This window comes from Sinocyclocheilus rhinocerous, unplaced genomic scaffold, assembly GCF_001515625.1.
Source record: "Sinocyclocheilus rhinocerous isolate Xijiao unplaced genomic scaffold, SAMN03320098_v1.1 scaffold254, whole genome shotgun sequence".
NCBI classification, from domain to species: domain Eukaryota; kingdom Metazoa; phylum Chordata; class Actinopteri; order Cypriniformes; family Cyprinidae; genus Sinocyclocheilus; species Sinocyclocheilus rhinocerous.
In genome coordinates this window covers 930691-958470 of record NW_015628690.1, presented here as the reverse complement: position 1 = coordinate 958470, position 27780 = coordinate 930691, and the positions used below count along the sequence as shown (strand labels likewise).

At 39.4% G+C, this 27780-nt stretch overlaps 1 protein-coding gene and 1 long non-coding RNA gene across 4 annotated transcripts; one reads left to right on the top strand and one right to left on the bottom strand.

The window, feature by feature from the left end:
* Nucleotides 1–6: 6 nt before the first annotated feature.
* On the bottom strand, nucleotides 7–26797 carry LOC107738141 (chromodomain-helicase-DNA-binding protein 8). Of its 3 annotated transcripts, none has more exons than XM_016549841.1 (39): nucleotides 26725–26797; nucleotides 25921–26094; nucleotides 24402–25459; nucleotides 23645–23917; nucleotides 23434–23550; nucleotides 22275–22756; nucleotides 22063–22177; nucleotides 21666–21869; nucleotides 21425–21493; nucleotides 21270–21325; nucleotides 20933–21050; nucleotides 20711–20794; nucleotides 20277–20414; nucleotides 19987–20108; nucleotides 16497–16740; nucleotides 15881–16057; nucleotides 12736–12879; nucleotides 12545–12643; nucleotides 12292–12451; nucleotides 11857–12067; nucleotides 11531–11726; nucleotides 11261–11431; nucleotides 10813–11103; nucleotides 10488–10708; nucleotides 10146–10348; nucleotides 7993–8149; nucleotides 7807–7896; nucleotides 7468–7571; nucleotides 7186–7309; nucleotides 6902–6977; nucleotides 6500–6774; nucleotides 6186–6418; nucleotides 4201–4851; nucleotides 2729–3075; nucleotides 2554–2640; nucleotides 2347–2448; nucleotides 2153–2263; nucleotides 1631–1735; nucleotides 7–1072 (listed from the first exon to the last, which is right to left on the bottom strand). In XM_016549841.1, exons 3-39 carry the CDS (start codon nucleotides 25362–25364, stop codon nucleotides 695–697), a joined length of 7698 nt encoding a protein of 2565 aa, XP_016405327.1. In that variant the 5' UTR covers nucleotides 25365–25459; nucleotides 25921–26094; nucleotides 26725–26797; the 3' UTR covers nucleotides 7–694. The 3 variants fall into 3 exon arrangements, with proteins under 3 accessions (XP_016405327.1, XP_016405329.1, XP_016405328.1); XM_016549843.1 differs by having other exon boundaries at nucleotides 2729–3072; XM_016549842.1 differs by lacking the exon at nucleotides 25921–26094 and having other exon boundaries at nucleotides 26725–26789.
* On the top strand, nucleotides 4895–21817 carry LOC107738145 (uncharacterized). Its single transcript, XR_001639858.1, has 3 exons — nucleotides 4895–4986; nucleotides 10499–10503; nucleotides 21806–21817. It is a non-coding gene; the product is annotated as an uncharacterized LOC107738145 (long non-coding RNA).
* Nucleotides 26798–27780: the final 983 nt, after the last annotated feature.

The following is a 27780-nucleotide window of genomic DNA, read 5'->3' as shown; positions in this document are numbered from 1 at the left end:
CAACACTTGATGAAAAGAATTCAACAGACATCAGTTTCCACTGTAGACTGCTATTCATATTTATATCACAGAGACAGTTGGAGTCAGTTATTGAACCGGGAATAAACGCATAATTTTTTGCATCATTGCAGGCATAAGACCAACTCTACTTTGTACAATACAGCCATCATCTGTCTAACATTGTTTCAGTAACTAACCCTTAATCCCAAATATTACACCCCCCCCCAAAACACAAAAAAAAAAAAATGATATACATCCAACAAAAACTCCATGTTCTTCACCAGACCGAGGCACCATGATGGCTCAGCTCAGTGCATGACTATGGATCCTCCAGCACACTGTTAAACAGTTCAGCCAGAGGGAGTGAGACAAACAGCTCCTTCCTTTCCCAGCCAATAAAGGATGAAAGGGGCTTACTGTGGGTATGTGAGACATGAAATTGATATATTTCATCCATCTGGAATTAAGATTTTGCACAATGTGCTGAATGAGGTGTAAAGAAAAAAAAAAAAAGCGCCTATATCTTTCCTACACAAAACAGTCAAGTACAAATCCAACCCAAGAAAAAAACAAATCTGTTACTCCATATTTTAAGCAATAACATCAATAATAATTATAAAAATAATGAAGGCAGGATATAATAAAATAAAAGACTGTCATGATCTCAGTTTACTACATCTAACATGAGATTTGGTCAATCCTCAGAGCTTGAGGAAGAGTCTGAATTCTTCGGTGCCATGATGACATCATCCAAAATGGCCTCTCTGTCTGAGCTATCATAGCCACCTTGTGACAAACTGTCGCCTCCGTCCATATCAAGAGCGCTCGGCTCCATCTTCACATCGTAGGCTGGAGTAAGGAAGTGGTGAGATGACGTGAGGTGACTGCCGTCCTCCAGGTCCTCGTCGTCCATCATGTATGCGCCGTCAGAAACTAACGTCTCGCCTTCGCCGCCTCCCAGGAGAGGGTCATCAGTCTGGATGGAAGGGGTGGAGAGGTAATGTCGACTCTTTTTGGGGATTGAAGCGTGGGGACTCAACAGTCTGTGGAATAAACTCTCAGGCAAGAAGCCCTGAGATTGAAGAGAAGGGTCAGATTAAATTCCAGAAAAATAACCACTGACTGCGACTGACCTAAAATACACTATACAACCAGGGTAGATGAAGATGATAACCATAAACACACTGAGCTAATATGTGACCCTGGACCACAAAACCAGTCTTGATATTTATACACCATCTGAAAGCTGAATAAATAAACTTTCCATTGATGTATGGTTTGTTAGGATAGGACAATATTTGGCCGAGATACAACTATTTGAAAATCTGGAATCTGAGGGTAATATTGTGATATCTGGAATATTGAGAAAATCGCCTTTAAAGTTGTCCGAATGAAGTTCTTAGCAATACATATTACTAATCAAAAATGACGTTTTGATATATTTACGGTAGGAAATTTGCAAAATATCTTCATGGAACATGATCTTTACTTAATATCCTAATGATTTTTGGCATAAAAGAAAAATCGATAATTTTGACCCATACAATGTATTTTTGGCAATTGCTACAAATATACCCCAGCGACTTAAGACTGGTTTTGTGGTCCAGGGTCACATATAGGAGACACTAACCGAATTGCGAACAGTCTCAGACCATTCTGGTGCTACAACGTGGTCAGGATTCTCCTCCAGGTGCTCTCTCAGGTCCTGTAGTAAAGGCCCGTATATTCCACCAAACTAAAGAGAGTATAAAACAGAGTGTAAGACCAACTGCACTGTTGGTAACTGATTGTCACTGTTTGTAACCAACTGCACCTAACAGTAACAGTCCCATGTACAACAGTGTAAACTGTTGTTTCATGGAAATGGCATACACTACCATTAAAAAGTTTGGTCAGAGTAAGATTTCAAAGAAGTCTCTAATGCTCAGCAAATCATTATTTGATAAAAAATAAAAAAAAACTACTTTTCAGCAGGCATTATTCCAGTCTTCAGTGTCACATGAGCCTTCAGAAATCATTCTAATATGCTGACTTGGTGCTCAAGAAAAAGTTCTTATTACCAATGTTAAAAACAGTTGTTCTGGTTACTTTTTGTGGTCTAAAAGGGAAAAGGTGTTATTTATGGCAGAACTGTCAAATGTATTCCCCTCACCTTCTTGCCTGTCCTTATGTCTATGACCTTCACTCTCTCACTGCCGGTAAGTGCTGCTCCTTTCTCTACCCTCTTCCTCCTCCTCTTCCTTTTGGTCCGGTTCACCAGTAACTGCAACAAAGAGAAACATTTTTAGCTGTGTCAGTCCAAGAAGAACTCAGAAAAGAAGAGTTCAACCTGAGTTTTGCACTTACTTCTAACATGTCTCCCTCCACTTCATAATCTGGGTTTTCTTTGAGCCAGTTAGGAAGGTCCCTTCTGCGGGGAGCATGGAGAACCCCTTCGGCATCTACCAGCTAAATGTAAAAAAAAAAACATTATATAGCTGGAAATACTTATAATGCACCAATGTAAACTGAAAGGTTACTTTTGGGCAAATTTATAAGACTGCATTTCTGTACCTCGTGGTCCTTTCTCTTTTTGCGTGCACTCGCTTCACCGTTTGGCATGAGAGCCTGCTTAGAAAATGTCAACTTCAGCCCCTCCTCCTAAACAAAGTGAAACAAATGCAAAAATGAAACAAAGCAGACATTTAAGAGACAGCAGAGGTTCATAAATGTCTGAACACCACCTCACCTTTAGGAGTTTTACTGTGAACTCTGATTCTTGGCCTTCAAGAGCTTCAGCAGACAGGGCACTGTTGCTTTTGCGTGCCACTCCGGGGTAGCCTAGGCCATCTCCGAGGTCATGCTCTTCAGATGTAGCATTAAGCTGTATGTCAGAGACGTAGCGTCGACCTGACGGCCAATGCCCCTTTAGAACCAGCGAGCAGAGGTTGTCTATTCGGTTTATCAACACACGGTCTTTGGGCCAATCAACTCTCAGAGGGTCAGTGAGGGACTCGGGTGGGGCGCCTTCTTGAGATGGTGTGAGGGAGAGGATGCTGTTTTCTTCATCGCCATCGCACATCTTAAGAGCTGCTACTAAGAGATCAGAATCATTCTAGTAACAAATCACGTTCAAATCAACCCAAATTAACCATTATTAAAAACATAATGCTCAGTGAAGATCAGAATGATTAAGAAAATAGCTCATACATTTTTATGTTCTATGGAAGACAAAGTCATACAGGTTTGACATTTAGAAAATTTAGATTTGTAGGTAAACTAATCCTTAAAACTCAAGTAACAGAAACTATGCGAGTTAGTAAGTTCATTTCTGTGAATTAGTTCAAACTCAGTGAATCGTGTAACGAAATGGATTAAAAAAATCTGATTCAGCAAATTGAGTCACTCAAATGTCAAAGTTCCTATGTGGTCGGCGCCGATAGCCTTGTGGGCAGCACATGGCAGTTGCGGTTCGGGTGTCCCAAGATCGAATCCCGCCTCGATCTGTATGTCGCCGCCGATATCCTTGTGGGTAGCGTGCTGACATATGGTGCAGTTGCGTTTCAAGTGTCCCGAGATCGAATCCCGAGATCGAATCCCGCCTTGTGGACCATTCCCGTTCCCACCCCCATCTCTCTCTCCCACTCACTTCCTGTCATATCTATACTGTCCTGTCATAGAAAAATGCAAAAACGGCAAAAAACCCAACGTGGCAATTTCAAAGCATTCAAATACTTGTTAAAAATGCAAAATCGAAAAATATTTTGGTAAGATTATTTATACAGAAATTGTGCTTTTTTCTGCAGGAAGGTTTGAAACAATTTATTTGAAAGAGAAAACATTCATAACATTATAAAAGTCTTTGTAACTTTTGATCAATTAAATGTATCCTTGCTGAATAAAATATTAATTACCCTGAATAAATAAATACAAATATTACTGTTTATTACTGTTTTAATTTGGTATGAATGAACAGAAATGAAAAAAGGACAATTCTTTCTGGTGTTTATATAATGAAACAATTTGCACAAAAATGCCTTGATTTATCTAATTTTTTTACTGTATTTTACCCTAAACATTTTGAGCTTGACTGGCAAAAAGTTAAATGAGTTAAAAGTTAAATGAGTTGCATACTGAACATCATGAGGCTAAAACAATAAGAAATAATATTTTAAGCTGTAGTTTGCCATAAATAATTTAAATGCAACAGTGCCTCCTCACCTTGTTCTCTCTCGGCATCACTGTCTCCGCTATCATCTGAGCTGCCAGAATGACGGGAGGAGGAAGACGAGCCCGAGTCTGAATCAGAATCGGAGTCCGAAGGCCCTTCACCTCTCTCTCTTCCTCCTTTTCTCTCACTGGGCCCATTGTTTTTGCTCTTCTTCCAGCTCCATCCAGCCTGAACTCCAACTTTTCCCTCAGAATGGGTGAGGAGCAAGGCTGGAGAGTCTGACGAACAGAGGGCCTCCACCCCCAGCAGCTGAGACTCATCATCTAGGCTCTCCTCTTTGATACTGGTCGGATCCTGTGACTGACTTAACGTGTGAATCTGCAAAGCGGCTTGGGCTTGCTGGTTCTGGAGGTAGTCGAGGCGGGCCTGAATGAATGAGTACTGTGGGTCAGAGAAGATTGAGAGTTCAGTGCGGCTGACGCCATGTCTATCGGCAGCTAAGAGCAGCTCGTGGTCGTGCTGTGGGATGCTCCACCAGTTGGGAAGGTCAGAGGAGAGTGGTGCCAGACTGAGGCGTTCCTCCAATGAGTGGTGGGGAAGAACGCGCTCACGTAGCCGGCACAGCAAGCTGACCCTGTAGAGTGTGCGCGAGGCTCGTTCTTCTGTGATGGGGGCCAGAGACTGGGACAAATCTTGAGATTCTAATAGAGGAAGAAGGGATAACAGTAGACAATGTGTTATATAAAGCTATAGTGGGGAAAATATTTATTTGATCCCCTGCTGATTTTGTAAGTTTGCCCACTTTCATAGAAATGAAGGGTCTGCCATTTTTATGGGTCAGAGACAAGACTGTAGATCTGCACAAGGCTGGAATGGGCTACACGACCATCAGCAAGAAGCTTGGTGAGAAGGAGACAACTGATGGTGCGATTATTCGGAAATGGAAGAAATACAAAATCATCAATCAGCCTCGGTCTGGAGCTCCGTGCAAGATCTCGCCTCATGGGGTACGGATGATCATGAGAAAGGTGAGGGATCAGCCCCAAACTACACAGGAGGATCTTGTTAATGATCTTCAGTTGGGACCACAGTCAACAAGCAAAACATTGGTAACACACTACACAATCCGCAATGGACTGAAATCCTGCAGCGCCTGCAAGTACTGTAAAATCTTGGACGAGAACCTCCTTCCCTCAGCCAGAACACTGAAGATGGGTCATGGATGGGTCTTCCAGCATGACAGTGACCCGAAACATACCGCCAAGGCAACAAAGGAGTGGCTCAAGAAGAAGCACATTAAGGTCATGGAGTGGCCTAGCCAGTCTCCATACCTCAATCCTATAGAAAATCTGTGGAGGGAGCTGAAACTTCGAGTTGCCAAATAACAGCCAAGAAACCTTAAGGATTTAAGGATTAGAGGATTTAGAGAGGATCTGTAAAGAGGAGTGATCAAAATCTCTGTGCTTGCCAACAAGGGTTTTTGCACCAAGTCATGTTTTGCTTGGGGGATCAAATACTTATTTCACTCACTGAAATGCAAATCAATTTCTAATCTTTATATAATGTGTTTTTTCTGGATTTTTTGGTTGGTATTCTGTCTCTATACGATAAAATAAACCTACCATAAAAATTACAGACCCTTAATTTCTTTGTAAGCAAACTTACAAAATCAGCAGGGGATCAAATAAATATTTTCCCCACTGTATATAGAATTATTTTTTTAATATGTTTATTTCCATTTAATAATTTTAGTACTTACAACGCATTTCATTTAGCTTCCAAGGCAACATTTCTTATTTAATGAGGCAGCTTCAAGTTTAAGGTTTTCATATAATATTGATATTATATCTAATATTTATATTTCAACTCCTGAAAATGATTTTTAAAAGATTTATCTAAACCAATTTCCAAGCAGGTTCATATTCGATATCTAGTTTAGCTAAAAAAGAAGTCATAATATACGAGTAGATGAATATAAAACACTTTCGCATCGACTTCCAGTAAAAGTACATAAAAAAATGAAAGTATAATGTACCTTCTCCACGTGCTGGCCGAAGGTGACACACTTTCCGACACATGGACATAAAGCATTTGAAGTAACGCGTCAAGCTCTCGTCGGATTTCTTATCAAGGTGAGCAAAAGAACGGAAGCGATTCCAGTCCATATGATGCTCATCCCCTTCTGGAGCATCAGCTTCTTTCTTTATCCTTTCGACCCCAAACGTTGATACCACCCTGTAAAAATCACACTCCTCCCTACGAGTCCACCTGAAACAGAGAAGCTTATGAGAACGCTGGACATCGAGACTGAAGAAGAAGCTGTTGTAATGGTTTACTTAAGGAACATACCTTTGTTGTCGTTCTTGTCGAGCTATCTCTTTGAGCTTTGTTGCTTGCTCACAGCGTCTACGTTTACGGTCGCCCTTCTCTGCTGCCTCCATCTTAAGCTGCTCTCGTCTGTAACTGCGTTGGTAGGCTGTGATAAGACGGCGTAGTCTGGCTGTGAGCGACGAGCTTGTTGGCCAGTAACACAAATCTGACGATCCCGAAGATGGCCCCTCAACCTGCACAGGGACAGAGCGATCCTCCACACAAATCTCACCATCTGTATTCACCGAATCAGCCTGAGGAGCACATTATCCATATTTTCTATTAAATTTAAACTCTTAATAACTCCACAAGATAAATGTGCCCGAATTACACTTTAAAGGTTACAGGGAAAAAAAAAAACGTGATTCAAAACACGTTTACCTCTTCATATACCTCCTTGGTGTGTCTTGTTGCAGGTTTGAATTCTGGATCTTCTGAGTACTTGTCATAGTCCCCTCTAAAACACAATAAGAACATGTAAGTTTACAAGAAAAATCATATAAGCTAGAAGATTATAATGCAGGTGTTAGAGATCAGGGTTGCGGTTCCCAAAAAGCATTGTAAGCCTAAGTAGATCGTAGAAACCATTATCACCAATGATCTCTGTGATCAATTTAGCTCACAATGCTTTTGAGAAACAAAGCCCAGGTCTGTTTGAAACTGACCCCTCCCCAAGCTCTGGGTCTGCTGCTTGCTGCTCCGCATTAATGTCCTGCTCATTTGGACGGCCACATTGCTCAACAAAACACAAGCAGGGGTCAGCACGCATAGTGGTGTACATCTCATATCCTGAAATAAGATACAGATACAGAGATACAAGATCAATGAAAACATCAATGATCTGTAAAACTTGAATCTAGCTAAAAGACCTAACGACTTAAGGAAGCTCTTCTTATATAATGGGACACCCTTGAAGATGACATGACCTTAACAAAGCCTCCACATACCATGCTTATAGACGCCGATAAGCAAGCATCGGTCAGCTTCTGCATCCCACCAGCCAGACGGAACATCCTGCTGCTCCATTTCAGGCAACCAGATATCAATATCCCTGCAAATGAAACGCACTAGCAGCAGTGAAGGAATTTAAAAGAGTTTCGCAAATTGTAAAACCTGATCAATTCAAAGAAACCAAGGCATAAAAACATTAAATAATGCAAGATTTAATGACAACTTATGATACTGGTGATTTACATTTCTTTAGCAGATGCTTTAAACCACAGATTTAGATGCAAAAAATTGATGGTAATTTTGTCTAAAGCAATGAAATTAGATGATGGCTATACCTTGCATCAGCTCCTCTCAATACAGAATCAGCATGTTCTCCAATGACCTCCTGTTTCAGGTAATACAGCATACGTACTCTCAGCAACACTCTGAAAAAAAAAGACAGTGAATTGAAGACACTCAAGCTAATATTTTGCAGAGTATAATTAAATAATATAATAGTGTCCCTGATATGTCTAACATACTTGTTGCACTGGTGTTTGAGGTGTTTTCGGTAACTGTCATCAAGCAAAAGACTGTCAGGATTATACTTTCGGATCCACTCAACTTTCTGCACATCAAAAGAGCTCTGAGCCTTGACTCGTTTCCCCTTTCTGCCACGAGGGACAGGGATGGACAGACCTAAAGGAAAGGAGAGCACCATTATGAGCACTTATTAAACCTTTAAGCTTGTTTAGCTAATGCTCTATTTCACAACCTACATTAGGGGTGTGCGATATATATCGTCAGTGATAATATCGTAATTGTTGTTTTAACGATGTGCGATTTGACATTATCGAGTATTTTGCTGAAACCATTCAAAACACACCTACAAGAGTGCACGCATTCATCACGTGAAGTCTAGACTAGTGCGCGTGCGTAGTGTGTGTTCTTTCACTGCACTTTCACTACATTTAGAATGATCACAAAATTAAAGACATGGGGGCAGAAAATGTATATAGGCTATTTATACCACTTCATATAGCCTAGTTAATCAATTTCAAACAAAGAGTAACGGAAAAAAAACGCTTAAAAAATTACAATGATTACAAATGTGATATTGATTTTTTTTACAACAGTTCAATAAACAGTTAAGAGTGAAGTTAATTAAGAGACTCACGTTTTAGACACCATATTTCCTGTTTTTGCTTTATTTCGACAACAAAATTCACTCCAAACACAGCCACAGCACTGTTTTGCGCCTCTGAGCAACATGAAGGTGTTTCGTTCCTGAATGAATCAACTGTTTAAATGATTCTGTTTAGGGATGCACCGATACCACTTTTTCCAGTACTCGCCCGATACAATACTTTTATTTTTGGTACTTGCCGATACGGGGTACCGATACCGATATTTTTATTGCATTCGTAAATTTTTTAAATATTGGGTACAGAAACCAAAAGAGTATATAATGTTAGTTGGTTAACTTCATTTTTCAAATAGTCAAAAAAAATTATTCAGACACCTTCAACATTTCTCACATTATCACAGTTTATTCGCTATAGTTTAGAAAATGGTAATAAAACATGACAAAAACTCAGAATTTAACTGTCAGAACAAATTCAGCTTGATAATGTTAGATAACTTTGTAATCCATTACATACTGTACCTTTTTATCAATCAACCAAAAATTATTCATCACACAGGCTGCTAGATTCACTTTCGCCAGAAAGTCGTGTATGACTAAGGTTGAAAATAAATTATGTTTATAGTGAATGCCCCTATAAATGGTCTTATTTTTACGATTTAGTTTTAATCCAAATACCAGTATCGGTATCGGTGCATCCCTAATTCGGTTCAATCGTAACGACTCACTTATTAAGTGACTTGCTGCCACCTGCTGGCGGTTTTAATTTCACATTCAAAGTATCTTTTATTATTTAAATAATTTAAAATATCGGTATTAAACTTTTTAATGTTTAATATATGATTTATGCATTTGTAATTGCAGGTTAAATGCATTCATGTCTTGCATTAAACAGTGTGTATATGCATCTAAATGTAACTTCAGATGCAGCTTCTGTGTTTCCTCTGCATTACAAAGATGAATTTTGTTGATACTGATTTCATTTGCTTGGCAACAGCCCAAAAGTCTTATTATTCTAATTTCAGTGTTATCTGACCACCACACAGAATATGAAGAATATCAAAAACTTTAGGAGTCAGCTGTCCACGACAGTCCTTAAGATACCAGCACAACAGCAAAATATTGTCTAATTATCGTTATCGATAAAATCCCAGAAAATATTGAGATATATTATTTTTTGTCAATATCGCACACCCCTAACCTACATAGGATGTAGCTTTATAAAGCCACCCCAATAAAGAGTATTTTCTTAAATTAGTCTTTTCTTTCAGTCATATTGGGGGGCATCTGTTCTGTGTGAATATATTCATACATTGCTTACTCTCAATTTTTCCATGATGAATAAGCAGAAAGTAATGTCTGATTCACAACCAATTTGAAAGTTAGAAATGCAACAATCATACAGGAATTTCAGAGATAGTTGAAAGGTGGTTGGATAATATTGACCATGAAAAACTAAAGACCTGATGGAACACCACCTGAGGGTCCTTGCTGGAAGAATCAAGGTGTATTAATTTAAAATAAAAATACTATAATAAGCGAGAGTCATACCAGAGTGATTAAGCAGAGCCTGTGGTTCTCGTCCATTCTCTGGAGGGGTGATTAGCTCCCAGATGAAGCTCTTGATGTTCTCATCTCCACGGTAATGTATCAGACAGAAAACCAGGATGACACGGCAGATGGTTTCCACGTCACGTTCACTGAGACGCCGCTTACAGCGAGCATGAGACAGGATATCCCGCCAACGGCCCCACCTGTATAGACAAAGTCATGTTGAAATTTAAAAAGTATGAAATCATAATTCCACAGAAAGTTTCACACACTCATGAGATGAAGAAACAAATGAAAACCAGCACAACTAAAACACGATCAGGAAGAAACAAGGCCACAAACCCATAAACAAGTAGGTGTTTTTCCACTCTAAAGCAGTCTGTGCGCCCATAACCACCACCAGAATGCCGGTCTGAGCGTCGAGAGGCCCGAGATGGTCGGGAATTATGGGGTGGGTAGTCATCATCACTGTCCAAGTCAGACAGATCCCCACCCTCTCCACGCAGGCTGGAATACTGACGCGTTTGCTTTCTTACTCTCGGTGTGTCAATCACAAGAGTATTCTGCAAAGAGTTTGCATGAAAGAAAACAAGAGATTCATGAAAAAAAGGATAGACTTACAGAAAATAAAGAATACAGTAACCATTTACCAAATGCTACGCTGTACCTTCCTGTTGAGAGAGTCCATGTCTATGTCAGCTTTCTTGGCCCACTTTTGCCAGAACTCGGGATCATCCAGAGCAATATCTGTGCGGTTCTCAGACGCCACAAAGCTGGCCTTGGAAAAGGTGGATCCTTTGCCTTCACTCTCTATAGTGATGGTAGTTGCTCTTCTCTGAAGTATCTGATCGATGTCCTCCTCACAGAAACGGCTGCCCTCGTCGTTCTCATCCATAATGGCTGCATAAGCACCTTTACGAAGCAAATCCTCTATTTCCTTCTTTGAGAACTGCTGGATCTGAGGAAAGTTAATAGCATACCAGTGAGTGATGATCTATCATAAAGTGACTTGTGTGTTGAACTTGAATTTAAAGTAATAATTCAACAAAACATACAGGTTTCATTTTGGGTAAACTATCACTTTAACAAAGCAATATGATTTATTTCATTCTTACCCCGTTAACACTGCTGTCCTTATTTCCACTCATGCTTTGCAGAACAGCTCGATCAAGTCCCAGTTTAAGACTCGCTTTGTCCAACATCTCCCTCTCATAGGAGTTTCTGGTAATGAGACGATAAACCTTCACCGCTTTAGATTGACCAATACGATGACAACGTGCCTGAGCCTGTGTGGAAGAGAAGACAAACAATGAAACTGAACACCTGTATCACCTTTAATGCATTGAAATCACTATGAAAAAAAAACCACAGTGTGAGATCCTCACTTGAAGATCATTCTGTGGGTTCCAGTCAGAGTCGAAAATGACACAGGTGTCAGCAGCAGTCAGATTAATGCCCAAACCTCCAGCCCGGGTACAAAGCAGGAAGACAAACCGGTCTGAATCGGGTTTACTAAAGCGATCAATGGCCGCTTGTCGCAGGTTTCCTCTGACCCGCCCGTCAATGCGCTCATACAGGTATCTAATCAGAGAGAACACATCTAATTTTAGATCCATCTAACAAACCAGATGGCAGAATTAAAATTATTTGGCTGCAGTTGCCTTACAAATCACACATTTCCATTTCACAGTTTACACTTCTAAAGCTATACCTCTTGTGTATGAGGTAGTCCTCAAGGATGTCAAGGCATCGCACCATCTGTGAGAAGATGAGCACCTTGTGCCCGCCAGCCTTAAGGCGAGGAAGCAGCTTATCCAGCAAGACCAGTTTCCCTGCAGAGCGCACCAGAGCCTGGAGATGAAAGTCTGGAGCCAGAGGATCATACACCTCTCTCAGCTCGGCCACTATCTTCTCCTCAGCCCCTGCACAGAGAGATAAAAAAGTGGATAACAAAAAGATGAGCAATACAAACTAAAAACTAGGATTGGAAACCAACAAGCAAACATTTGTGTGTGTGTGTGCTACAGGACCAAAGTGGTCCTGGTTTGAAGTAAAACCTGTTATGCTCAGCTACATGTAAACAAAGATTGCAAGGCTAAAATTACAAACAAGAGACACTACCAGGGAACATCCATAAATTCATTACCTGTAATGAGGTATGGGTGGTTGCAGCACTTTCGAAGTTCCATCATTGTGTTGAGGAGATTGGGTACATTGCTGTTTTGTGTGGCTCCCATGCTAAGGAAGCTGAAGTTACGTTCTAGAATAGCACGGTAATACTTCTTCTGTACATCAGTCAACTCCACCTGGGGACCACAGAAAATGATGCACTCAGAACTTACGAAAGCAAAGAGAATTAATCATCAAGAAACAGTCCTGATGCTAGAAACAGTTCATACCTCAATAATGGTCTCTTGTTTTGGGGCGAGGTTCTTTTCTACATCTTCTTTCAGTCTACGCAGCATCATGGGCTTTAGAATTGACTGCAGTTTCTGGACCTGATAATCAAAGACAGTGACTGTGTTGGAAACTGCTGATGCTCTTAACAGAGATTGTGTTATTTGCCAAAATGTTACCACATTTTTCCTACCTGCTCCTCTGTTTTAAGATCTCCAAACTCGCGCAAAAACTCTATCTCCGAGGGGAACTGGGCCGGCTCCAGAAAGTGCAGCAAACTGAAGAGCTCCTCTACTGTGTTTTGAAGTGGAGTGCCTGTTAACAACACTTTATGTTCCTGAAAACAGGAAAAAAAAAGAAAGGAATCACAATTGTTTTTATTGTAATTAACTAGGGGTGTAACGATTCACTCGTTTTCTCGATGCATCGATTACAAACCCAGACGATGCAATGCATCGATCTTGAAACATGGATTTTTGAATCGTGAATCGCCGATTTCGGACAGTAATCGATTTAAAACGCTAAGAATCGAATGAATCGCGATTTCTATAGCGATTCAATGCTTTCAAAATATATACACATTAAATTACTACAAGCACAAATTAATGGAGACCTTGAACAGTGTTCGTACCCTCGCATCTCTCCTTCACGCGCTCAAATATTTACCGCCTGTGACTGTCACAGGATTGCACTCGCACTCCGTTCGTCTCACTGACACATTTTTTGAGCAGCTGATGTGTGATCTCTCCTTAGTACTCGTGGCCAGTAATGCTAAAGTGAAGTAGTTTTACTTTTCTGTAGTTTTTCAATGGCCCTCGGTCATATCGACGACATTACCTGAGCAGTCGAAGGCTGCGCATTTATTGGATGGACGGAGCACAAATGTAAGTGTCTAAAGCATATGCGCAGTTCCATTGAATGAGAAATGTGTTTTAACAATGTTGTTAAACCGAATGTATGAAGGAAACCGTTAAAATAACCACCGCTTTAACAACAACCTTGAAATAAGAGTGCAAGGTTTTTCTGATAATCAGATGCATGAAAGTAGCACTCGTTGCTATAGCAAACAGACTTCGGGCATGTTTTCTTTCAGAATCATCATTCGCCGATGGAGAGGAAAAGTTAAACACTACAGCATTTTATTTTATGAAATTGAGATAAAGAAGTTTTCGCACTGAAAGAGAAGTGATCTCGCGCTAATAGAACTTAAGACGTGCCAGGCTATATCTGCAGCTAAGCTGAATAAAAAGCAGAATGAACTGAAACATTAAGACAATAAACACAATAAATAAATAATATTTATGAATGCTGCAGTGCTAATTGACATATCATTTATTACAGTACAGAAACTATAAAGTATATTTTCTACCTTATTCTGTGCAGAAAATTGAATTAATTGTTTGTAGTATATAAAACAATCATAAAATTGCCATTAGGAAAAAAATATAGATTACAAATGATTGATTATTGTCCAGAAGTGTATATGATGTCTTATAGCAAATTCAAAGTAAGAGAAGAAAATAATTCCTTGTAAAAAAAATAAAAAATACACACATAAAATTATTGTATTTGACACTTCTGAAATGATGGCTATGCCCCTGGTGTGACAAAATGTTAAGCCTATACATAATACTTTTAAAGCTCTTTTTTAAAATCTTGGCTTACATAAATTTCTACATATGCCATGTCATGCCATAGCATCATTAAAATAGCATCTAACAATAGGGATGCACCGAAATGAAAATTCTTGGCCGAAGCCGAAACCGAACAAAATGAAACACTGGGCCAAAGGCCGAATACCGAACATGGTTTTTCGAGTTTTTTTCCCCCCATGTATTTTGCCAATTTTTTTTCACCATTGCACAAATTAAATAGCCAAAATGTGCCTTTTACTGTTTTGTCTTGCTTTTCAAAGAAAAAATCAATTACAAAACAACAATTTAAAGATATTTAACACTGAACATTTTTTTTACATTCTAGCAGTATATATATTAATATGAAATATTAAGAAATAATATACGAACTTGCCTACCCCTGCACTATACCAACAAAGCACAATTTAACTTAAAATTAATAAGTTAGTAAAATAATATTTTTTTGGAGATCAGATCCCCTTCTTGAATCAGGTATGTATTTTTTACTATACAAATAAAAGCAGCCTTCCTGAGCAGAAGAGCCTTCTTTTAAAACATTAGAAAATATTACAGATCCCAGTTTGAACACTACAGTATGTGTGAATGTTATAATAAATGCATTAACAGAGCTGTTGAAATTATTATCATTATTATTGTCTTACTTTTTATTTTATTTTACAGAACAGTAAAATTACAATACTAACGTTTATGAATGTTGATAGAGTTCTTGCTTTTTCTCAACTTTTATTTTGGCGGAAACGCACAGGAAGACCACAGCAGATTTATAAATGAGTCTCATTAAGAATATGTCGCACGTATCACATTGTCACGTGCCTTGTAAAAAAAATCATAAAAATGTGACTGAGCAACTGAGGAGTAACACTGTTTCAGCGCAGATTTTCCTCGCGCTTTGGACTTTGAACCCTGGTTAACGAACAGATAGCACCGCGAGCTCTTGCAGCGCTGTCAGAATACATGCAATTCGTGCGTGTATTAGAAAACATAACGTTCTGCAGTTTATTTACTAATTGTTTAAGGCCATTTCGCGATTTCAATCATCATACAGTAACCAGCAACAATCACCCCGTCCTCTTCTCATCGAAGACATGTGATGCAGTACTAAACAGTCTCTCGCTGTCGGTGCTTGAAATGATTTTTGCGTCTTTCTCGGACAGTTTTAAATGCTTCCACACTGCTGACATGTTTGTTGCATTGCGCCTCTCACTCTACTCTTGTTGCTATTTGTTCGCGTCACGTCATTGTTCGGTACAGTTTATTCTGTCTTTTCGCTTATTCGGCCGAACACCGAAAAAGCTTTTTTTGCTATTTTCAGCTGAATAATTTTGGTTACCGAACATTCGGTGCATCCCTATCTAACAATGGACAAAAGTGTTTTTTTTCTCTAACCTATGGTTCTGTAACCATAAAGGCTGCTGTGTAATTTGCCCCCTGACTAAGCATTTAAAGAATTTAGGGGAAGCATTTAAATAATCCTGTGAATGCACTTAAATGCAGAATCGAATCGTTAATCGAATCGAATTGTTTTGAATTTGCAAAAATCGTTCTTGAATCAAATCGAAAACCTATGAATCGTGAATCGAATCGATTTGCTGTCTACCCAAAGATTCACAGCCCTATAATTAACACATTAATACATTCAGTTTCTCTTAAGGAAAGCAAAAAATAGAAATATGAATCACTTACAGGGTCAAGCATCTTGAGGCTGTCAAGTAGTTTGCAGTTTCTGTTCTTCAAACGGTGAGCTTCATCAATAACTACACAGCGCCAAGAAATCTCCCTCAGCTCTGGGCAATCTGATAGAATCATCTCAAAGGTTGTGATCAGAGCATCAAATTTATAGGCCCCTGGTATTAAGTGTCCCTAGAGAAGACAAAAACGAGGGCAAGGGAGAGAGGAATTCAGAACGGGGCTATCAAAATATACTACTAGAATTAACAACTTTCTACTTTTTTTTACTACTCTAGTATTTATTAATGTTTAAAATGAGCTTTTATTAGCAGCTTTTATTTTTATATAGTGAGTTTTAATTTTATATTTTAAGTTTTGTAATTGTATTGTTTTTTTTATATTTCCATTTAGCTTTTTTATTTCAGTTTTAGTAATTTTAGTATTTCAGCTTAAATGAAAGTTAGGAATTCTGCCTTGGCAGCTAATTGAAATAACTATGGTTCTAATATTTATATACTCTTTAATATACCAGATTTATTTAAATTACAGTTTTAGTTAAAAATAACAGCACTGCTGTTTAGTAGCAATCAAACTGATGTGACATAAACACAATGCACACATCTATACCAACCTTGTCATCTTTACAGTACATTTCATACTGCTGGATCATCTGTCTACTGGCCAGACTGCCGTGGTAAACAATAGCATTCATATCGGTCCAGGTGGAAAACTCTCTCTCCCAGTTTGTGATAGTGGATAGAGGGGCAATGATGAGGAACGGCCCCTGGACCCCTGCAGCAAACACCTCTGACAGCAGGGCTAAGGACTGAATGGTCTTCCCCAGACCCATTTCATCTGCCAGGATGCAGTTTTGCCTGTGTGGGAAGTCATGAATACAGAAGAGAGGGTGTAAGAAATGGACAAAGAACAACAATTCTCTTCAGGAAAAAGAAAATACATAATAGAAACAATAAACAAAACATACAAACTTGTAGCCTACTGTTTTGTCAATCCATTTAATCTCATTACTGAAATAACTACTATTGAGCCCGTGAAATTGTTTGAACGCAATTTGTGACAAACCCTAGAGCAGGGGTTTTCAACCTTTTAGGACATGTGCCCCCCCCCAAGTTTGTCTAATTTCACTCGCGCCCCCCCAAGTAACCCCCCCCCCATTACTGTATTCACACCGAATTACTTTAACATCAACATAACGCAAATATTCATTAAAGCAGCGAATACTGTAGTCACACCGAATTACTTTATTAACATTAACATAAAAGCAAATATCCATTAAAGCTATTAAAGCAGCAAATTATTTTTCTTTTGCTCTTTTTGATTAACATTTATATAAGAAATGCACGGATCCGTTATACTGATGTACATCTGATATTTTCTTTACCGTTTACGTTCACTTAAAACAACTGACTGTGCTTACAAGGATACTGGTCAAAACAGTCATTGGTATTCACCTGCTGTCTGAGAAGGCTATCTGTTTGTGCACTTCAGGTGTGTGAGCGGTGCGCATAGAAACGCTTTATCACAGCGCGTGCGTACCGCACTGAGATGTCTTGGGCTTAAATGGCTTAAAAGAGCCGTGCGCATAGAAACGCTCTATCACAGTGCGTGAATACCTTGGCTTAAATGGCCAAAAATACATTGGCTTAAATGGCTTAAAATTACTTTGATGTTTAAACTGACAAGACTTAAAACACGTGAGAATGAAAAACTTTCTAGAGGAAGCAGCACTGGCCTGATCGTTAAGATAGTTTTGGGGGCTAAGGTGACAGATAGGGGGGCTGAAATCCACCTAAAAAGGGTTTAGATCCGCCCCTGGTATAGCGTGCGTAATTATACTGAAACATAAATATATAACCAGTTTACCTGATTCAATGTGATGGCTGAGCCTGTTTCTGAGATAACAACATGCCAATCCGTGGTTGGATTTCTGACACGGCTAACTGTAAATCATCTTACACTGTCAATAAGCGTGACAGATACTCGAGCCAACTCTGCTCTAACTGTCGACTAGCAGTGGGAGTCAGATTGCCCCCAAGTGGATGGCTAAATATTTGCTAACTCATATTCATAAATCCTCAAGGGAATGTCTCTGAATTAACTGGGGGCGCCACACAGGTTGAAAACCCCTGCCCTAGAGTGTATCATGGACAAAATCAATTAATAGACCATCTCGGCACCATTTTCACCTACGCCTGCAGTCCTGCCAGAATCAGACAGTACCGTATTGACCCGAATATAAGACGATATTTTTTTTCTTGGAAATACATCTGAAAAAACGCGGTCGTCTTATATTCAGGGTCTAGACTTTGACATGTCAATAATACACCCACAACACTAGGTGGCGCCAAATGCGCATAAAACGAGTGTGCCATGAAATACGTAATGTAATGCCTGTTGTAAAGATCGCAAGTAAAAACAAAAGAAGCAGAAAACCTTAAAGCTGCATGAGTCGTGACTGTCGCGTTAGCCTGATGGCACCAAACTCCCTTTGTGATTTTAAAACGTAAGACAGTACCCAGATTTGAAGACTACAGTAAGATTTAACTTCTACTGTTAATAAGATTTTGGTAGGCTACTATTAGATGGATAGCCTAAATGTCCTAATTCAGATGGGCTACCTGTTTTTTTTTTTTATGGTGGTATATCAAAAAGTGTATATTTTTTAAATGTGATTGTTGATACATTTTTCCAGTTTTTACCATACTTTCAAAACAAAAATAAAAATAGGAAAAATATGCAATATGAAAATAATTGAAGACAAAATGTGTTTTACTGAGAAAAAACAAGATTTGGTTTTTAAAAAGCCTTTTTCCAAAAGGTACATCTGGAAAAAGGGGGGGTCGTCTTATAATCAGGGTCGTCTTATATTCGGGACAATACGGTAACTATCCGCTTCGATAACTTTGCGCTCTTCATGTAGATGAGAAAACTTTTTCAGTTTTGCAGTTTCTCGCATGGCTAACTGTGCAATGCACCCTGCTGGTCGGTCACCGATGTTAACTCTGGTGATTGCATATTTTCCTATTTCCTCACTCTGATCATCTCTACACAGAAACCTATGGAGATGCATTTTTCTCTCCTCCAACCATACAGAGTTCTACATTTTCCTGATATCTCAGAGGACAGCATAAACTCCTCTTCTAAACCTTAGAAGGACAGCTCTGATGGGATTAAGAACATCTGGACCTTTCAGAAGAAGATCATTCATGCTCACTCCTTTAAACTTCTGACTACTGTTCCATACTAAGCGCACTGGAGTAGTAACTGAGTATATCAAAAGTGTATATTTTTTTAAATGTGATTGTTGGTACATTTTACCAGTTTTTACCATACTTTCAAAACAAAAATTAAAATAGGAAAAATATGCAATATGAAAATAATTGAAGACAAAATGTGTTTTACTTTGAAAAAACAAGATTTGGTTTTTAAAAAGCCCTTTTCCCAAAAGGTACATCTGGAAAAAGGGGGGGTCGTCTTATAATCAGGGTCGTCTTATATTCGGGCCAATACGGTAATAAAGAAGAAATGAGCCTGCATTTGTTATTTGAGTAAGGCCATAATTCAAACAAAGATCCCACGGTGACTGTTCTGATAAGGACGCCCACGATCATCATCATGAGGCTGCTGATGTGTCCAAATAGTAGGCTAATTATTTACTTATGGTTTTGTATCACCAAGCTACTGTCTGTTCACTGCTGTAGCACTGGATCAGTGGCAGGTGGTATTTATAATTGAGGGTGAGGGAACAATCTGATTCTAGAGCACATTTTTATGCACCCCTAAGCAGGGAATTAATCATTAATATTCTTGGTTCAATTTCCTGGAAGAGAAAGCATGTAAATAAAAAAAAAAGCACATCCGTTTATTTTGTCACGAGTAAGAGTACACAAGCCTAAAGATGCCTCAAACCTAAAGCACATACACTAAAATGCACAAAAATAAAAATTCAAGTGGTCTTTTAACATTCACCAATGTGGAAAGGTCTTTAAAATGTGTAGAAAAAATTAAAACTTTCTTTGAAAGTTGTGGATGTCTTTAAAACTCCTTTTATATTCAGCTTCAAATTTAATCACATCTTAGTATATTAGCAGGGTATTTACCTGTTGTACCAGTTGAAGAGCAGCCAGTTGACTCCTTCCAGCTGGTACTCTCGGAGCTGGTTCCCATTCATATACTCTCTGGACTCATCAAGCTTCTTCCAGGCACTTGCAGCAGGTCGAGGCTGATGGAAGAGCAAGTCTTGTTAATAATTAACCACTGTCTCGCCTGTTTCTTAATGAAAACTAAAGAATACAGACAGGGTAAAAATGCTCTGGTGAGTAGGCACTGAAAGGAGAGAGGAAGAGGCAGATAAAACAGTATGCAGTGGATGAGCGTGCCAGTATCTCACAGTTCTCTTGAGTCGGGCCGGGCGGCTTTCAATCTTCCTGAATTCTTCCACTTTTGCTTCATCAACATCCTCCTTCAGCTCCCAAGTAGCATCTTCATAGGGCAGAGAGCACCACTTCACTAGGTAGTACACTACTGGCTGTAAGAGGGAAAAAAACAACACTCAGAACCAGTGTTTTGGCAGGGTGCAGTTTGAATTAAATGTGATTAAATAAAACTTGGTACCAAGAAATACTACAACAAACAAACAAACCAAACATTTTGCTAAAATCACTTTGTCCATGCTGGCCATGCACAGTTAGACCAGTGCAGTCTGATACAAGAACAAATGACTCTTTTTAACAAATCAGTCAAATAGACTCACAAACACATGTAATATCAGTTTGAATACACACTCTTATTTGAAAATTTTGTCTGTGGTCGATGAATTCTTACCTCCCCATTGTCTTTATCGACACTATGTGACTCGTCCAAAATACGGTCAACCTCCACATAGTCTGGATTGAAAGGTTCCTCATCCTAAAGCACAGGGAAGCATTCTAGATATGCTCACAAATCCTCAAGAACAAAATTAGTGAGATCTGCTAAAGCCATATGACTTACACTACCAAACAAAACATGGCATGTTTGCCTAATTTCAAATTGATAGGGTCTTACCTCCTGGAATATGTTCCTCATCTGTGCCTGTTTTGTCTTGAATCTCTTCAGCTTCTGATGGATTCTCTTGTCTCTTTCCAGCTGCTCAAGACTGGCCCATTCACAGTGCATGTACGAGCTAGAAACATCATAAATAAACATTCTCAAGAAATAAAAATTATACAAAAAAAAAATTACTGATTGATCAAATGTTTATAATTTAGCACCACGCCAAGTGAAAAACAGAAAATGTAAATAAATAATATTAAAAATAGAAAAAAACTTATTAAAAACTTTTTAATTAAAGATTGTCTGATTTAAAAAAAAAAAAGGCCTGAGAAAATAAGTGATGACTTACTAGTTTTTATATTTGACAAAAAATTCCTCCACATTAGTATACTGCCCTGGAGACACCTGCATCAGGACAAGAAAATGCCATGAAGGTTTAGTCAGAACAGACTAGTGCAAGATTTCACAAGTTAATGATAGTAATTAGTATGAACAGATACTTGCCTCCTTTTTGGTCACCCGCATAGACAATATTTTATCCACAATAGCAGCGTCCTCCTCACTTGGGTTCTCCTGAAACAAATCAGAAACATGTCCACACATATCAACATGACTTTATTACTGGTGGCATTGTGTCAACTGTAAACAGCTAAAAACGTCTGACAAAACCAGTAATGAAAAGGGGAAAAAAATGGCAGGAAGAACCACAAACGTCCAACCTGCTATGACTAGACTGCTGACGTACCACAAAAAACTGCATGCTGGGAAGACCATCCCCATCCAGTTCCTGATGGAGTTCTGCTCCCATAGACTGCAGATGCCCTGCACTAGACACAGGAGTTGTGGTTACGTCAATATCCGCATCTATTTCATCTTCATCATCAGTTATTTTAATGTCCAAATCCTCCGTGTACTTCTTCCGCTTCACCTGACGGTTAGAACGTCGCTTCTGTTGGGAGAACAGGATCACAGTAGAGTCAATGAATCAGGTTTATGGCATTGTTCTGATTCTCTATATTCAAAATTGTGTCACATAATGCAGCTCTAATGCCTGCCAACATGTACAGTACTTCAATGGCTGCCATTGTAACTGAGTGACTGATTTTAGATCAGGAACAAGTAAATGCGTAAGCACGTAATACCTGTGACATTTCCTCCTCCAGTGTGCGGGGTGAAACAGGTGGGCTTAGATCTATATCTGAATGATCAGAGGATGCATTTCTTTTTCTTTTCTTACCACCCACTGGGGTGATGGTGCTATAGAGAGGGAATATAGTGTGAGAACAAAAACAGGCAGAGGCAAATACATAAATGAGTCAAACTCATCCAAAGAGGATAAGAAATAATAACTTACTTGAGCTTAGTCTTGGATTTACTTTTACTGCCTCCGCCTCCAGAAACCACTCCTGGAGTCTTCGGCTTGGATTTCTTGTCTCCTCCCACCACCACTTTCCCTCCACCCGCACTTGGGCTTTTCTTCTTGCTCCCTCCACTACCACTACCTCCACCTCCTCCTTTCTTTTTGGCTCCTCCAGCTCCTGTGACACCTTCTAGGTCTGCAGAGGTCTGTCCGGCAGGCAGTTCATCCTGGTTGAGCACACGGGGGATGTTCCTTTCACCCCTGGCTTTGGCCCGTGCGATGGCCTCAGCAACAATGCGATTTGCTTTCTCCTGTTTGCACAGGGTCTCCACTCTTCGAACGGGCTCCTGGACCTTCACCAAACGCACACCGGAAGACGAGACTGTAGTGGTGGTGCAGGACGCAGAGCCTGCAGCCGAGGTACTGATAACTTTAACCACAGAAATGGCCCCACCAGCACTGGAAGCAGTGCTTGACTGCAGAAAAAGTGACAGTTTATTTTGAGAACTGCACTTTGTCACCATGTAAACACAATGTTTGGGAACAGAGAATCAGTTCTTTTGGAAAATTGGAACCAAAATAACATTTGGTTGACTTTATTGAGTTACATAAAGCTTACAACTAACTGTGTCACTTAAACCAGTCTAGTTACTGGGTGGTTGTTCAAATGGCAAAGCGTTTAAATGTAGTTGTTACAAATGTAATGCAATTTCAATATACATTTTTGTTTTAGTATTTTTTAAAGATCTTAATTTACACAATTAAGGAAAGTTATTTGATTAAAATGATGCAGCAGAAATGTAATTAAATAACTGGCCGTTTAAGTCTGTGTAAATGTACCTTTAACAACAATTGTTTAAATTTAGTTATTCGAATTTTCTCATAATTTGGCAATGAAATGTATTTTCTTTTACCAAGCATTTTGTCCTTTTAGGTATTAAAAGAACCATTCATGGACCCATTTAGAAATCAGAATCATCATAAGGAATTAAACCAGACAAATTGTATTAAAAAGAGTATACATATTATACAACATCTTTAAATAACTTTAAAACAGTACTTGATATTCTTCAGATTCTAAGTGGTACAGAAATAATAGAATGCAATGTGTTACTTTATGGCTCAGCGTACACCAATGTATGGATTGTCCTACCTGTGGCTGCAGCAGTAGTTTAAGAGGCACTGCTAGTCTTTGTCCTCCTTGGCCTTGAGAAATCTGCACCACCTGAGGGCTGCCACCAGCATTAGCTGCCCCAGAAACCAATTGAAACTGTTGCACACAGAGAAAAAGCTTCCCGTCACCACCAAGTTACAAGAAAAATAATATCTTCCAACACACACACACGACCTGTCCTTTCACTCACCTTGGCTCCCTGTTGGTTGGGCTGCTGTTGAACTTGCAGCTGAATGGTGAGCACTTTCGGCTGTGCACCCGTTTGACCCATCTTGGCTTGGGCGAGAGCTGCCAGCTGGCCTCCCTGCAGGACCAACTTCCCTGGCAGAGAGCCTAACACCAGCCTGTGCTGCTGGCCCTGCTGACCCGCCCCTGCAATTCCCCCTACTGTCACTGTCCCAGCCTGGGTCGCTCCACCTTGCGAGGGCTGCTGTAGCACCAGAGTGATCCTCTTTGCTTCCCCCTGAATAGAGATAAAAGGGCTATTAAGATTCTAACTAAGATATCTAAGATTTCTATTCAAATTGGTAAAAACAACGTAAAAACAAGTGATATTTCAGTATCACTGATATAAGTTTTTATTAATATTTTGAATGTTTTCATTTTTATATTTAGTTTTTATTTTAATTGTAGTTAAAGTTTTAGTAATTTTGTTGTGTGCTCATCATTTTTAGACTTTAAGTCCATATAATTGTTATTAATTAAGTATTAATTATTTTAGAACTTCAGAAATGCTGCCTAGGAAACTAGCTGAAATATGTTTACATAAAATGTATAATTCATATAATAATTTATACAAAGGATAATTATATAATTTTTATAATAGATTTTTATTTATTTAAATAAAATATTTTATTCAGGTTAACGGTTATTTTATTTCAAGCAACCAAACTGTTGTTTTCTGGGGTTTTTTGTAATTAACCATAATAAAACTTGCAGAGACTGACCTGCTGTGACACTGCTGAAAATGTGACACCTTGAGGTCGGACGGCCGCTGCTGTCGTTCCAGGGGATGTAGTAGCCGGCGCTTGGTCCTGTGTTTGTAATGCCACCTGTGTCTGAGGCTGCACCTGGACCTGGACCAGCGCCTGTACCTGTGCTGGCTGTGACGGTGACTGCAGCTGCGTCTGCGCAGGTATCTGCACCTGGACTGGCTGCGTCTGAACCTGCGATTGAGTCTGAGGCACCGAGGTCAGTAACACCTGCTTCATCGGGCCATTTGGTGTATGAACCAGCCTTTGAACTCCAGTGCCTACTTTGACCTGTCCCTGCCCAGGAGATGTCGCATTTAACACCGTTCCCCCGGAAACAACCGCCATCCCTGGCCTAAGTGGGGTCCCTGTCAGAACTCTAGCGAGGGTGACTTTCCCTGGAGAGCCTGTGGCTCCGGTGACACCCTGTAGCACTTGAGTCTGACCCTGAGGGCCTTTGAGAATTAAAATTTTTGGGGCCGACTGCCCTCCTGCCTGTTGCGTAACAGTGATTTGCTGAGTCTGCAGCTGCTGGGTGGCGACGGACACAGGTACTCCAAGAGGGGAGCTCAGCAGGACCGTTGCTGCACCACTGCTATTACTGGCCAACGAGAGAGAAGGCTGAATGGAAATCGAAGCCGGGGCAACAGAAACCTCATGGGACATCTGGGTGGGCTGCTGTGTTTGAAGGGTCTGCAGTGGGACAGAGACAGGAGCTGCGAGGGGTGTTGGGATTAGAGCTCGATCTGTGACAACATCACTGAGCACAGGGACACCAGGATCCAGTGTAGGGTCCATAGGTGGGTCCACATGGCCCAGTGCCAACTTCAGCGCCTCCTCGACTGGATCTGAGGAGCCCTGGGAGAATGCATCCTCAGGTAGGGAATCCAAATTGAACAGTGGTGTGTCATCAAAGAGGTCCATAATGGGGTCTGCCATCTTGTCAAAGAGTTTGTTAAAAAAAGAAAAGAATGTGTGACATCCAGTGTCGGTACAAAAACATCCAACAAGTCTGAAGAGATTTTGCAATTATGCTGTTGAAGGAAAAAAAGAGAGAGAGAGAAACTGTAACCATCTTCACCAAGTATTTCTTCCCATACATTAATGAAGTAATAACATTATTAAGGACAGTTACTGGATTTCATTTATGCAGCAATAGTTTATCAAGTAATTGGCCTTAAATGAATAAATTCAAAGGACGTTGTTTACGATAAAAATGTAAATGAAATGTAAAAATAAATATATTATCATACCAAGTACAACATACACATGCATAAAGTAAATGAAATCATAATTATATATACTAATTAGATAAATATCTATATGCATCTATAGCTCAGTACTGTTATACAATATATATAATAAAATACATAATTCTACAGGTACCTTCATCAAGTTAAAGATACCCTACATTACTAGTACCAAGTTCACAACTCTCACAGTTAGTATGCAAACTCCAGTGTATTAAAGTCTCCTGTTTGACAGGTAAACTTACCTGAAACGAATTATTAGGGAGTGGGGAACAGGAAAAGAGAGAGTCCACCGGTTCACCCTTCTTTACTCTCTCTCTTCCTCCCCTCTATCCTCTCCTACTCTCTGGAGTTACTTTTTGCTTCTCTGGTTGGAGTGAACTCTAAGAGATCCATCAATAAATGTGTGTACTGATGCCCTGGAAAAGACAAGAAAACATTAATTTAATCATTTATAGTATATAGTTGCTGCATCTTACTGAATGGCAGCGCCATCACTTCACATGGCATCATGTCTGACTGACATGTATGTCACTTGGCGAGTATCATAACGTTGTTTTTAAAAGTCAAAGAGCGCAAATTTGTATTACCAGTAATATATTCTTTATAGTCCATCGGAAACCAACCGAAATCAACACTGCCTTCTTTGCATTGTCATCAATGTGGAACAACAGTCTTAAAGCAGACACTCGACAAACCCCATCAATGTTCACAATGGCGATTCCTATTGCTACAAATGCTAAATATGTTCTCGATCATTTTGTTTTTCTCTGACGGCCGATTTAAGCTGTATCAGTGATCGTCCATCATTCATAATACATCTCACAGTCTCTCGTTCGGACTCTCTTTCAATCTCTCTCATCAACAAACCGGACCAAACCAAAGGCAACGTGCTACAAAAACCATAGCCCGACTACGAACAGACATGGACAAGGCCGCAAAGCTGTTTCGACTTGGCCAGGGCGTATTTTCTACTAAAATATGCCCTAATAACGCTGCCATCCACTGCCCCAACTTTCCCCGCAATAATTTCGGGGTGCTAAATTTACCTTTGCATCGACACACATGGCTTTCTCCGTCTCACAACACTGTACGATTACAGGAAACGGCCAGCGTAGAGCAGGAACTAACCTCTTGCCAGCGCTAGGTCGAACGCGCAGCCCCGATCTCATCTGCTGTCCGCTGATTGGTCCATCCTCAGAGGGGCTGTCAAAAGACAAACCTTCCATTGGTGGAAGAAGTTGTCTATCATTCCGGTGTGCGGAATTACAGGGCGGGAGACATTAATGGGTATCGGTCGTACGGGTAGTTTGATTGAGGCTGCACTAAATGCGGCCTACTTGTTATCACCGGGTTTCGAAATGCTCGCTTGTTAGAATTTAAACGGAGATGGATTCAGTTATTTATTTATGACTATTTAAGGGAAAATAAAATATTATAATTTTACGTTTACGAAATCATTTTTCGATAGTTTTACGCAATTTTTGCAAATGTATCCAAACGTCCCAATAAAGCTTGTGATGCTAAATGAAACATTGATGCTCGCAGTTTATAGTAGGTCTATAATATATCATTTATTTGTCATAGATGGATACAAAGGTATTTTTGAATTTAGTTGACAGATTTGTAAGAGAGGTCTATCAATTTTGCTATGTGAAACATATTGCAAATAAAAATAGAATTTAAATGCCACCACACAAAACATGTATATGATGTTGAGACACTTTAAATTATATTCACATGATTATTAATTTTGGCTATTAAAACAAAAATGTGCATAATAACATTACATATATATATATATATATATATATAAGCATTTATTAATTTTCCATTGTGCACGGGATTACACTTGGTTGGAAAAATGAATGATATTAACTTACATCTACATAAATTATTTAGCATGATTAAAACACAAACAACAGGCTTTGTGGATGATGTTAAAACACTTTCAATAATATTCTAATTATTCTGGTGATTCAAATAATTTTTTTTAATGTTTGTGTATTAACAGATATTGTAAATTTTTATAATATATATATATTTTTTTTTAAATATATGCATTATTCATATTATACTGTGCACTGGATACTGGATTATATGTG

Bases quoted from the DNA above. Each gene is read 5' to 3' on its own strand.
- LOC107738141 (XM_016549841.1), bottom strand. From the start codon at position 25,364: ATGGCAGACCCCATTATGGACCTCTTTGATGACACACCACTGTTCAAT. The intron at 16,741-19,986 runs GTAAATACCCTG...CTTCCCACACAG, and splicing joins CTCTTCAACTGGTACAACAG to GCAAAACTGCATCCTGGCAG. The intron at 6,775-6,901 runs GTAAACGTGTTT...TGTGCTCCTCAG, and splicing joins CCAAGGAGGTATATGAAGAG to GCTGATTCGGTGAATACAGA.